This window comes from Eublepharis macularius, chromosome 6 (assembly GCF_028583425.1).
Source record: "Eublepharis macularius isolate TG4126 chromosome 6, MPM_Emac_v1.0, whole genome shotgun sequence".
NCBI lineage: Eukaryota > Metazoa > Chordata > Lepidosauria > Squamata > Eublepharidae > Eublepharis > Eublepharis macularius.
This window is the reverse complement of record NC_072795.1, coordinates 54,137,516-54,151,030: the sequence shown is the minus strand read 5'-3', so window position 1 is coordinate 54,151,030 and position 13,515 is coordinate 54,137,516. Positions and strand designations below refer to the sequence as shown.

The following is a 13,515-nucleotide window of genomic DNA, read 5'->3' as shown; positions in this document are numbered from 1 at the left end:
TTAGCATCATCTCACAGTTAACACAAAAATCAACCACTTCATCGCCAGGCAACATTCATGAAGTGTTGGTCAAGATCCACAAGTCAGGAGAGATTTATTATCCTCTGGAGGGACTACTTAACAGAACACCATTTCATAAATCCAAGGCTTCTAAAATCCGCCACCAGAACAGTGAGGAAAGCATTTGGCTGAGGTTGTTACATTGTAGGGAATGTTGAGGATTGGCCATTACCAGATGGGCAGCATGGAAAGGAAAGCGTTGGAGCTGATAGTGTGCTTCAGGTAAAAGTGATTGATAACCTGCCATCTGAAGAGCAACAGGGTTCCTTCCCCGTCTCAAAGAATTCTGTGACAATGACCACACTCTGCAAAAACTGTGATCAGAATTGGAGATAACCTATCCAATTTCCACTAACACAAGAAAGGCCCCTATTTATATACCACAAATATCTTTTATTAGAGAATTGCTCAGGGCTGTAATCCTATAAGCATTTAGAAGTTCAGTGGGCATCAATGGGCCTTACTTCCACATAAACGAGCTCCTAGGAGAGAGGCATAAGACTCTGGAAATCTAATCAGTGATGTACACACAGCCCTTCTTGTAATTTTGAAGTAATTTGTAAACACTAAAGGTGGGCACAGACTGAAAAATGGACCAAAATTTAACACTGAGTGGCCCGGTTTGGCATTCGTGAACCAGTGAGTCATGGGATTCCTGTTTTTCACGCATGCCACAACTTTTGGCCAATCTATTGGTTCTGGGTCATGAATCCCAGAAACAGGTGCTTTAAACTTGCTTCAATGGACAGGCAGGGAACCCACCTGTCTTCTGAAGCAAGCCATGCAGCCCACGGAGGCTGCTGGCCTGGGAGAGCTCAAGCTGCCCAGCCGTGCCATGGCCCTGGCTCCCTGCCCTCACTCTGTGGTGGGGAGTGAAGTGCACAGCACAGCTGACCTGTAGCCGGTTTGAGCCATGCCACCATGAAAGATGCCCGGCGAGCCTCCAAGCAGTGTGGAGGGCCCTTTAAATTTCCCCCCTTGCTCCAGCTGACTGGTGGTGACCACCAGCCAGCTGGAGCAACAGAGCACCCTCCGTGCTACTTGTAAGCGGCACGGAGGGCCTTTTGAACTCCTCCCTTGCTCCAGCTGGCTAGCAGGCTCTGCCAGTCAGTTTGAGCAAGGGGTAGCCCACCAGTCAGCTGGCCCAGTTTCCACGCCCCTTGCTTGCAAGCCAATAATAAGCCAACGCAATTCGTGTACGATAAGTATACAGTAGGTGCTCTATTCCAAACATCCAAGGATTAAAAACAAAAGTCTTCTGTGTAGCGTAACTGCCAGTTCATCCAACAGGTACAGTGTAGATCCAGGATGGACGTCAAAAGTAAGTATTCTTCAGGTAAGTATCCGATTTACATAGGAATTTTATACAGAAACGTGTATAGAAGAATTCTTAGTTTAAATATACTTATGGTGTGCTGCTTATTTTGCAGGTGGTGTGAAATGTAAATAGGTCGCCCAAGACATCGCCCATCCACCCGACATTCAGGGCCAGCAGGTGACCTGATGTTTCATCCAGAGGGACCTCCTCAGGGGTGGCTTCAACATCAAATATATAACATCAAATAATTCAAAAGCACCACAGTATAGTATGGGAATTGTGTTAACCACGTTGCAGCTCACAGAAGATGATCTCCTAGCTTGCTCCACCTCTTCCAGCGCTGGATGTTTCCACCACCTCAGCCTCGCCCTCAGTTGCAACTTCACCTGTGGTGAGTCTGTACAAAGAGAAGAACAACGGTATGAGTAACTATCCTTTCCAGTGCAAATATTGACAGATGCAAGCACTTGAAGATCCAAGAGGAGACTGGCAAAGGGTGGTAAACTATGCAATTCACTCTAGTTTACAAATAACTTTATCATAATTTGACAGGCAGTGACCGATGCCTTACCTGTGCTTAGCTTAGGAAAGGGGACAGAATAAAGGATTATTCTCCTCTCTGATAAAGGTATTTACCACCCCCACCATGTTTGGCACTTTATTTCAGTGCTTAGAAAAGCTCTGCTGCTATTCTGTACAGATCTATTGTTACTGTCAGTGAGTAGGAAGGGGCTTAGGGGACCAGTGAATTTGTGATTTTTAAGAGATACCTATTGTTTTACAGACAGAAGATGCTGCTCATTAGAAGATGAACTTGCTGTTGGACTGCCTGTTACCCAAAGGGCAGGTCTCCTTGCAAGTTGGGAAGAATTAGCAGCAAGAAGACAGCAAGAGGGGGTAACTGAGGGATCTCCACCAATGTCCTAGCTATAGAACTCCTTTCAATAACCAGACAGATATTTCAACTAAAAAGGGAATTTTTATTGAAAATAACAAAGAACAACTGCATTCAACACACATACACACACACATACACAACATGCATTTAGAGCTAACTAGAAAGAGAGTAAAGTATGGGGTGTTATTTACCACCCAGACGTCCGGGAAAGGGGAGTGTCGAGTGGCCAACGCTTCAAGGCAGAAGGGCTCAAATGGTAGAGGAGCAGTCTATTTTATACCATGGATCCTACCCAGGGGCAAGATTGCATCTTCTACCCCAAAAATAAAGACTTGAGTGGCTGTTCCTGGGGTGGGACAAAGGATTGAGAAGTTGTCTCCCAGGTGAGACAAAAAACTGGCGAACTGTCTCCAAAGTGGGACAATAAGCTGGTAAACTGTCTCTGGGGTGTGACAATGAACTAGAAAGGTTTGATTAGGTCTTCCCGGGCGGAACTAAAGTTATCAAAGTATTATTGATGACCTGCATGGTGGATCATTAATAATTATTAATGACGATCTGACAGAAGCGATATCGATAGAAAAAGGGACAAGACAAAGCTGCCCTCTCTCACCGTTAATATTTATCTTGATGCAGGAAATACTGGCAAGAATTGTAAGAAAAGACCCTGTAATAAAGGGAGCATCTGTCAAAGGACACAAATACAAATTACACATGTTTGCAGATGACCTGCTATTTATATTAGAGGAACCACTGGGCTCAATAGAGAAATTAATGCAACATATAAAGGAATATGGTTTGATGGCAGGAATGAAGATTAATTATCAGAAAACAAAAGTGATAACCAAAAATATGACTACATTTCAAAAAAATGGAACTAATTAGATGGACAGGATTCCAGTTAGAAAAGGAAGTAAAATATTTAGGGGTGTATTTAACTTCAAAATGCAGCTTAATAATGAAAGATAATTATATGAAACTGCTTCAAGAAATCAAGAGAGATTTAGAGAGGTGGAGAGGACTACAGCTGTTGCTGATGGGAAGGATTGCAACTATCAAAATGAATATATCACCACCTATAATATTTCTATACCGAACCATCCCCATCTGTATTAATAAATCATTTTTGAAGTATTAAACAAAGCAATATCTAAATTTATTTGGCAAGGGAAAAAACCAAGAATTAAACTGAAAACACTTCAAGGCTTGAAAGAGAATGCTGGCTTTGCTTTACCTGATTGGAAAATTTATCATAAAGCGTGTTGCCTAGTCTGGATGAGGGAGTGGATTCTTTTAGAAAAACAAAGACTTCTAGCTTTGGAAGATCATGATTTACAGTTAGGATGGCATGCATTTGTATGATATGGAAAAACAACTGGACATAAATATTTTTAAAATCATTTGATAAGAAAATCTCTTATAACAATATGGGAAGGAATTGTACCATTAATATACTCCAAGATCCCACAATGGGTTTCATCATTAGAAGCATTTTCTCAGCCAAATGTATTTTCTCCAGTTAACTTTATTAGATATAAAGATCTCTTGGATGTTAAAGGGGTATTAAAAACAAAATAGGAATTACAGAAACAAGATATTAACCTAGACTGGTGGTCAAGGGTTCAGATTGAATCTAGATATAACAAAGATGAAAAAAGTGGGAGGCTTTTACTTAGAATAAAAGGATTTTGAAAAATTGTTATGTGATTCTGAAAAAAAAACTGATTAAGAAAATGTATCTACTTTTAATGCAAATGAAGACGAATGAGGGAGTGGGAAAATGTAAGACTCTATGGTCACAGAATCTAGGATATAGTAGTGATCCAGTACAATGGAATAAGATATGGAAAGTGAATGTTAAAATAACTAAGTCTGTTGCATTTAAAGAGAATTTATATACGGTGTTTTATAGATGGTATCTAACACCGGATAGGCTTGTCAAAATGTACAAAAACATGTCAAACAATTGCTGGAAATGAGGGAAACATACAGGGACATTTTACCATATGTGGCGGACTTGTAAATAATTTTGGACAATGGTACACACATTATTACAAACTATTTTACAGGTTTCAATTCCCTTTAAACCAGAGACATTTTTGTTAAATTGTATGCCAGATGTACTGAACAAAGAACAGAAATACTTCACAGTACATGTAGTCACAGCGGCCAGAATTTTTTAGCGTTTTATTGGAAACATCAAATAATACGTCCGCAAAAGGAGCTAATAACGAAGATAATGGAAAACGTGGAAATGGACAAATTAACCTCATTAATGAAAGGACAAATGGAAGAAGACTTTTCTGTCCCATGGACCCCTGTCTACAATTGGATTAAAATAAATACAAAGACTTGAATGTAGTAAATATATAAAGGCACTAATGTAACTTGTTACCAGTAATCACAGTTGAACACTTGATAGGATGAAACATGATGTATAGATAAGTAGAATGCTGATGTAAGCAGACTAAATGATTTTCTTTTTCTCTCCTACTTTTCCTTCCCAACACCCCCTTTGCTACTTCTACTTTTATGGAAAAATCGATTATATATATTAAAAAAAAGAAAATCATAGAAGATTCCTCTGCACACAGAAACAGGGCTAGCCCAGCCCCATAACTAGTTAAGCCATAGAGGCCTAGAATAGAAAAACCTTGGAGCGGAGCATGAAACAAAGGAGTAACACAGTTGTATGGCCTCGCGTAGATTAGAAGAGCCATCTAACTCATGTCACTCTATACAATGCATTAAGGCTCAGGGGCAGAGAGTTTCTGAGAATGGCAAGAATGTCTAACTTCATAGAAGCTGGCGATATTATTCAAGGATAGATGTATTCGTTGCGGGCCAAAAGATATTTATATTTATGAGAAATTTGTAATCACTAATTTTACATAGCCTTGGTTAAGTTAAGAGGTAGAAAGAATAAACTATTTTTATATATTTTGAGAAAATGATTCAAATATGAATAACCTTGTCTGGTGTTTGAAGTTATAATATAAATTAATCAAGAATGTGAGTCCCTTTGAAATGGGACAGATAGCTATTTTATGGTTCTGAAATCCTATAGATATGACAAAGTGAATTGATCAGGAGCTTCCTCTTAGAAGGGGCTCCTTGTCTGTGACCTTTCTATCTTTGGGTAAGATATTTTCTTGGACTCATCTAAGTGTTCTCCTTGAATAATCTGGTGTGATTTTCTGTTGATTAAGTTGCTATTACGATTGCTAAATGTTTTTTAATATAAAGGCTCAGAATGGAAGTAGAGATTCTGTAATTGTATTACTTGTGTACTATACCCGGTAACAAACTTAAGCTGTTATCTGTGGTGTACCTCTTTGCTAGGAGTTAAATGATTTCATATAGGAAAGCTAACATGATGCTCAGGGCTTCTTAAGTGCACAACTATATCTGAATCAGAGAATGAGTTAAAAAAGAAACCATTTAAATTTTCATTAAAAATTATTTTTGTAGATAACATACTAATATCTTATAAACTCAGGGCTTTTTTTCAGCAGGAACGCAGTGGAACGGAGTTCTGGAACCTCTTGAAAATGGTCACATGGCTGGTGGCCCCGCCCCCTGATCTCCAGACAGAGGGGAGTTTAGATTGCCAGAAGGCAATCTAAACTCCCCTCTGTCTGGAGATCAGGGGGCGGGGCCACCAGCCATGTGACCATTTTCTCTGAGGGCAACCCACTGAGTTCGACCACCTCTTTTCCCAGAAAAAAAGCCCTGTATAAACTAATAGCCAAGTTGCCCTGATCTGAGGATACTTAAATCCAGAAACTGGAGTATTGACCAGATAAGACAGATCTTCCTACACATCTGAAAAATGGCCCAGGTTTGCAGAAAAATTTGAAATCTAAAAAACAGAACAAGGAATGATAAAAGGAGTGTCTATAGCTTTAACCAGATGCCCTCAGTGGCTGTTGCTAGGCAACCATAACAGGTCAGCCATATTCCAGGCTTGATTTCTGTCAGCAAAAGACAGGGGGAGGGGGGGAAGGTCCTTTCCAGGGATGTTTGGGCCTTTGAGGGAGGACTCATTGGGGCCAGTCCCAGAAGCAACCACTGGCCGATGGGACATGACTTTCATGACTCACTCAGGCCTGGCTGCTTGCTACTGTTCAGCAGCAGCCACCTCACCTCACCCCACAAAAGCCAGTGTAGTATAGTGGTTAGAGTTTCAGAGTAGGATCTGGGAGACCCAGGTTTGAATCACCACTCTGTTGTGGAAGCTCACTAGGTAACTTTGATCCAGTCACACACTCTCAGGCTAACCTACCTCTCAGGATTGTTGTGAAGATAATATGGAGGCAAGGAGAATGATGTAAGCTGCTTTGGGTCCCCATTGTGGAGAAAGTCAGTAATTTAATAACAATAGATGAAGATGGCGCAGATAAAAAACAAGTTGTTTAGTGGGTTTATTGTACCAGGCCTTTGCTTTGCTTCTCTGCCACGCCAAGAGCACCAAAACACTCTCCCTTCTTGGAATGAGTCTTGATTTTGCAGCTCATTGCCAGTATTCCCCCATCACTTTTCCATTCTTCCTTTCCAGCAGTACTATGGCTTAGTGGAGCCAGAAAACTCACAGTATTATTGGGTCTAATAGAACTTGGTCAGCTAGAAGTGCTATGGTAACATGCCACAGAAGCTAGTGGGTGATTGTGTAGTGTTGGGAAAGGGTGTGTTGCCCCTCTTCTGGGCTTGATACAGTGATGGCATTTAAGTACCCAGGGGGTTAGGGTGTGTCCTTTTTGCTTTTTACTGTTGCCTTCTTTCTACCTCAAGCCAGTATTGTAGCAGGACTAGGGATTTGCCCAAGGACTTGAAACCAAACAGAATCTCAAGAAGGAAAATTTATTAAGCCGGCTGGCTCAGATGTGATATTCATATCACTTCAAAATCTCTGAGCCCTGAATAGAGAGAGTTCAGATGCTGAAATAGTCAAGCTTGCTTACATCACATAGCATGTGGTACATAGTTGATTACAAGTTTACAATATTTTAGCTTCATCATCAGAATCAATTGACCCAGACGTGACTTTTCTTAGTGCAGCATAAATCCAGACAAATTCTCTTAAATCATCAGTTTCATTAGCTTTCAAGCAGTCTATTCTAAGATACACAATGCTGTAACTTCCTCTTTTCTCGAGCTACAGGCTTCCTGTTAAAGCAGTATCTAGCTGGCAGAGCCATATTTTACTCTGAAGAAAGATTTTATTTAATCTTTCTTAAATGTTAGTTAATCAGAACAATATTATAGCACTTATTAGTTAATAATCAATATAATATAAAACATTTTCCTTGAGGCTTGCTACAGTATAACAGTGGCCTGCTTCTTCAGACAGCCCCTCTTGCTTCCTTTATCATGACTGTTGTTCCTCTACAAGCAGAGGAATGTTTGTGTGGGGCTTCCACTAGGCAACGTGGCAACTAAGATTTCCCTTCTCTAATGACAGTCTTAATTGCTGCCACGAAATTTGACCTGTAGTCTTGTGACAAAGGTTGGGCTTTGGGTGGAAGCAGGGAAGGAACAGCGCTCTCTTAACCTGAAGGGAAGTTGAATGTAGTTCAGGCTTAATATGAAGCCTCTCTTGCAGGGGAGGACAGAGTACCTACATTCAGCAAAAAGCTGCTGATAGTTTGACAGGAAGTGTTCTGTCTCAGACACCTGTAGTTGCTGTATCTTAGCTGCTGCCATACATGAATACAAGCACAAAAAGAGAGGAGTCCCCAAGGGAGAGTAAAAATTGTTCAACTGTTTGTGTATACTTAATGTTTACTGTATGTCTTATTCATTGCATACATTGCTTAATAAACATACACGTTTAAACCAAAGCTCAAAGTTCTTGAAATTATTCACAAAAGCAATCCTGTGTCCAAGTGGTCCAAGGTTTATATTCCATTAATCATGGGAGTGCTGAAAAGTAAAGTCCGGGCCGTGCGCCCAATCCGGGGCCGGCTGCACATCAGATTTCGTAAATTCCTTCTTCAGGGGCGTGCTATTGAAGATACGGCCGCCTTGTCCTTGGAGCGTCTGTGTAAAACGTTTAAGAGGTATTACAGAGGTCAGTATTGTAAATGATTTGGTCGGATTTTGGATAATGTTAATGGGGGAGATGTTGATTGCTTTGTACTGTTTCATTACTATCATTATTAGGCCACGCCCCTGAAGAAGGAATTTACGAAATCTGATGTGCAGCTGGCCCCGGATTGGGCGCACGGCTCGGACTTTACTTTTCAGCACTCCCATGATTAATGGAATATAAACCTTGGACCACTTGGACACAGGATTGCTTTTGTGAATAATTTCAAGAACTTTGAGCTTTGGTTTAAACATGTGTATGTTTATTAAGCAATGTATGCAATGAATAAGACATACAGTAAACATTAAGTATACACAAACAGTTGAACAATTTTTACTCTCCCTTGGGGACTCCTCTCTTTTTGTGCTAGTAATTACGGGAGAGGCCATCCATTTTCTTTTTATACATGAATACAAGGCTGCTTGTATCTGAAGCTGCTCTTCCAGCTGTTACAAGGTCTCTCTCTCTCTCTCTCTCTCTCTCTCTGCAGAAGGTGCTGGGGGCAGTGCTGGCTCCTCTGCCAACTCTGTCCACCACATCCCCACCCCTCCCCTGCCTGGAGCTTCTCTGAGCCATTTAGCTAGGACCCCAGCCCCAGGGTCACTTAGTCCCCATAAACGTGTACTGGGTAAAAGTCTGTAGAGCTCTTGTCTTCCCAGACCACTTGCCCACTAAGAAGGTAAAAAGCATCTTGCTTTAAGCCCGCCCAAGTGAAAGGGGAGAGATCACTTCTCTGCAGTAATTCCACTTTGGAGAAGAGCAGGACAAGCCCCTCTCACCATCTGAGCAGGAGACTGAAACAGGGTAGTAGTGTTTAATGTCTTGCCGGTGGTACCTGGTGTTTGAATGTCCCATTTCACTCACACACGTTAGCCTTGAACTGCTATTGAGCATGGCCCCCCACCCCTGCCCTCTGTTCAAATTGTCGTGCCCAGTACTCCCTCCCCCACCCCGGTCCCCTGTAGTCTGCAGCTGACGCTCTGTGGAGGTGTGCTCCATGCCCTCTTAATGTCTTCCATGTTGTGTTTCAATGGCAATGATCCCTTGGCCTTAACTTTGGAATTTGGAGATTATATGCAAAACGTGTATAAAGGCTCATGAGTATGGATGAGAATAAAGGATGTAGCTCTTGTTCTCACATTAAGCTACATTAAGTGTGGGTTCCAGAATCAATTCACCTATAAAAAGTTTCTTCATCGATCCTGTCACCTAACACAAGTATTACACTTTAATCCTCCCTCGGTAGGAGAGGGAGAATTAGTACTTGCCAATCCTCGTTCCTAAAATTTCAACACTTTGCAGATAGTGATTTCAGTAACTATCTTTGTTCAGACTCCTCCTGAGAGGAGAGCAACTGACAGTTCATCCCTTGTATAACAACAGCAAAGCCAGAAAGTTAGCCATTAGGATTTAATCCATCAGTCCATTTCTCAGAGTGCTACTGCTGTAATACTTTACCTGGCTACAGTGATAAGTGGGCAGGCAGAATTCCTGAGGCCTTCAAAGGCTTCACGCCTGTTTGACTCTGAAAACTGCATGAGCTGTGGCCGCCTCTGGCTTCCTCTTTGGTGAAGCTTACTCCTCCAGTTGTTTGGTGACTTGGCCAGGACCAAATGGATTTCAGCATTCGTTCTCTCAATCTTGAGCTTTCCCACTATGGACTTGCTGCTGTGCCATGGAGGTTGGTTCTATTGCCTCAACGAGAGCCTGTCCCAAAGAAGAGAAGGACTAGTTAAGGCATTCATACTTTAACAGTGCCAGCATGCTCAGACAACTTTAAATTGTATTCTGGAGTATATTTCAAGCCAAATGCGAATGTGTCCGGGCATTGGAACCTTCCTCCCCCACAAATACCCACAGCCTAAAAACACACTTTTGCATGAGGAGGTTGAAACCTCTAATAATAATTACTCACATTTGTTTTAGGTGGGTAGCTGTGTTAGTCTGCAGCAGAACAGCAAAATTCGAGACCTGTAGCCCCTTAAAGATCAACAAGATTTCCCGAGCATAAGCTTCCGAGAGTCAAGCTCTCTTCATCAGAGAGGCTCATACCCTGGAAATCTTGTTGGTCCTTAAATTGCTTCAGGACTTGAATCTCACCACTTGATTGCTAACATTGTTTCTGGGATATTCGTTGCCACAGGGAAATGTCTCTCTGTGGGCCTGGAGGAGAATGTCCTGTCTATTTCATAGATGCTTAATATAGAGGAATGGGCAGCTGAAGATTTTCATGTCATGCAGGTAAATACCATCCCATTAAGCCTCTGTTAAAGGGACTGGATATTTTTCTCCAAGCAGATTATTGGGAGTGGATGTATCTTTATAAACGAGTGCTTTCCTGGATCAGTGTTTTGTTGGGGGGGGGGAGGAATCTCATGGGGCAGTGTTGGACTCCCAATACTGGTTGAGGAAGGGGCAACAACACCCCTAAAGGCAAAAATCAATAGATTTCTGGAGTTTAATACTCTGGATGCATTTTTGTTCACAATAAGAAAATAGTGAGTGGCTATACCTTGGGATAATTGTTCTCTAATGGCGAAGTGTTCTAGAATTTTTCATCTTCGAGCTACTTTTGTGTGCATTCTGCCAAAAAAAGTGCAACTGTGATGGGAATTTACCCTTGATTTAAGTGTATGCTAAAGTACAGAACCCTGCAACTTCTGCCCAACAGTAAACAATTCAAAATTTAATTGATTATCACTGTCCCTTTAACCAATTAAACGTACATGTTTTGAAGCCTCAAAGGCAAGGCTTTTTTTCAGCTTTTCACCACTTGAAAGTAATCACGTGTTTGGTGGCCCCACCCGCTGATCCTGTTTCTTCCCCATGTGCAGCCCATGGTGTCCAGCTCTTTAGGTTAGTTCCTTTCAAACACCCCTGCTTTTCAGCTGATGGGAGGGGGATCCCCCATCAGCTGAAATAAACTGTTGGCCTTGAAAACAGCAACACTTTTTTGCCTTGCAAGAAAACAGTTGCTGCTTTCAAAGCTGGCAGTTTTTTTAAAAACTGACAGGAGGGGGATTCCCCTCCCATGAGCTGAAAACTGTTTTAAAATGCTGGCAGCTTTTTCAGCTGAGGGGAGAGGGATGAGTGACCCCCTCCTCCTCTTTCTCCCCTCAGCTGAAAAAAGCAGTGGGGCATTTGAAAGCAGCAACACTTTTCTTCTGTGTTTCTCTCCCTCATTTCCCTCTTGAGACTTACACCACCTCTTTTCCCAGAAAAAAAAACCCGATCAAAGGTAAATTTGTAATGAAGTGAAATAAGACAGCTTGCAGTGTACTAAGTATAGAGCAAAATGGGCATTCTGAATACTTTTAACCCATACAAACTGGATTGTTTTAAGGTGTGCTCTTAATTTGCAGCTTCAAGAGGTACCACTCCCTAGTTAAACTATCTAATTAAAACTTGAATCCTGCTTCTAACAAAACCCCAAACATATATTCAAGAATTAATCGTGTTCTAATATTGCATAAAGTGAAGCAAGGCAACATGGGAGTACTAGCCTCTAGCTAATTAGGATTTTTTAAAAACCTCTTAAGGGGTAAAGAAAAAGAGTGACAATCACAGCCACTTTTTGTATACCTGAAGTCCACACACAAGATAACTAGAAGGTCATTCAAGGCTGTTAACGTAATAAGATACAATTAGGACTTTATAAGTATAAAACTACCTACAAGCAGGGCTTTTTTTCAGCGGGAACACAGCCAAGCGGCACGGAGGGCAATCTAAACTCCCCTCCGTCTGGAGATCAGGGGCTGGGGCCACCAGGCATGTGACCATTTTTGCAGAGGGCGATTTAAACTTTAAAAAACTCCCCCCTTGTTCTAGCTGACCCAAAGTGATGTCATTGTGTGGTCTTGAGTTCCACCACCTCTTTTCCCAGAAAAAAAGCCCTGTCTACAAGTGAAAGCTACTGTGCTAAACTCAACTGAGGCAAGTTGGAGGGAAACTGAACTCTGAATAAGCTCCACATCTCTGGTTGCTGCTAAACTACTATAGTTCTAGGTCTGTACAAGGAAGCATTTTCCCCAGAAAAATGATAGTATAAGCAACAGTCAATTTGTGAGCAGTAAAAATCACCTTATTCTCAGCTAGAGCTTGCTTTGCTAGATAATGTTCTCTCTTCACCTTCATAGCCACAGTCTCTGGGATGTCAGGCACCATCATATCAATCAGGCGTGCAATGAAGAAAACCACATGCTAGAAGGAAAAAAGGTGGGATAGTTTTATCTAAGCTACAACAGGCAAGTCCTATAATCCAGAGAGGAGAACAGCAAGCATACATTCCAATCTACAACAGTGCCTGAAATTCCCTATTTAGTTCTGTTTAGGGAATTTTTTATTGGAAACTAAACAGGAGATTTTGGGCACAGTTTTGGATTGGAAATATCCAGATGCATACCTCTAGAATAAATGAAGTAAATAAATAATAATAATTCATTGGAGACAGAGAAGGCCTGTTGCATATGTAGCTCTGATGGGTCATGGCTGTGTTGCATCCTGTGTATAAAGGTAATTGGCTTTAGTAGCCAAGAAAGTACATTTTTTTGTTAAATACAAGCTGTATGTATTATTATACAAACAGAACGCAGTACAAATTTGCACTAGCCTAGCTAAGGTAGTAGATTATTAAGGGAACAGAGCACAAAGTAATAGCCTAGTTCTTAAGAGTCAGTGATTCAGCCAGATGCATCTATGCTATCTCAGCATCTTACCAGTTATTTTTAGACTGTAGAGAAAAAGCAGCTGCTTAATCAAAGTGTTAAAGTGAATAGCATGACAGTACTACGTTATATTCCGAGCTGCGGTTTTAAGCAACAGATTTGCAGCATTCCTTCAGCAAATAACAGCAGGGTTCACCCAGAGAGGCAGATATTCTGCACATTTCCCTTCTAACTTGCAAACTTAGTTTTATCAACATATGCCACTTTATTGCATCATGGGGCAAAATATCCCCCCAACCCACCTTCATGCCCCTCCCTACTGGTTTCTGGTTGTCAGTGGGGACATTTGGGGGTTAGTTCTCAACCTCATCAGATGAAGTTTGGCTACTTTGGGGGGGGGAGTTCTCCTGTGATGATGTCACATACTCTAAGCAGGTTTACCTTTCATCTCAGTAAATAGTACCATTATCAAGCAAAGTTAATTCAG

General features: G+C 41.4%; 1 protein-coding gene across 1 annotated transcript in view; it reads right to left on the bottom strand.

Annotated features, from left to right (window-relative positions):
* Nucleotides 1-10,875: 10,875 nt before the first annotated feature.
* ANO7 (anoctamin 7) overlaps nt 10,876-13,515 on the bottom strand; it is a 60,520-nt gene continuing 57,880 nt past the window's right edge. The window contains exons 20-21 of the mRNA XM_054983788.1: nt 12,445-12,564; nt 10,876-10,947 (exon numbers count right to left, since the gene is read on the bottom strand). Coding sequence (XP_054839763.1) covers nt 10,894-10,947; nt 12,445-12,564 — 174 coding nt within the window. The 3' untranslated portion in view covers nt 10,876-10,893. The remainder of the gene's footprint in view (nt 10,948-12,444; nt 12,565-13,515) is intronic.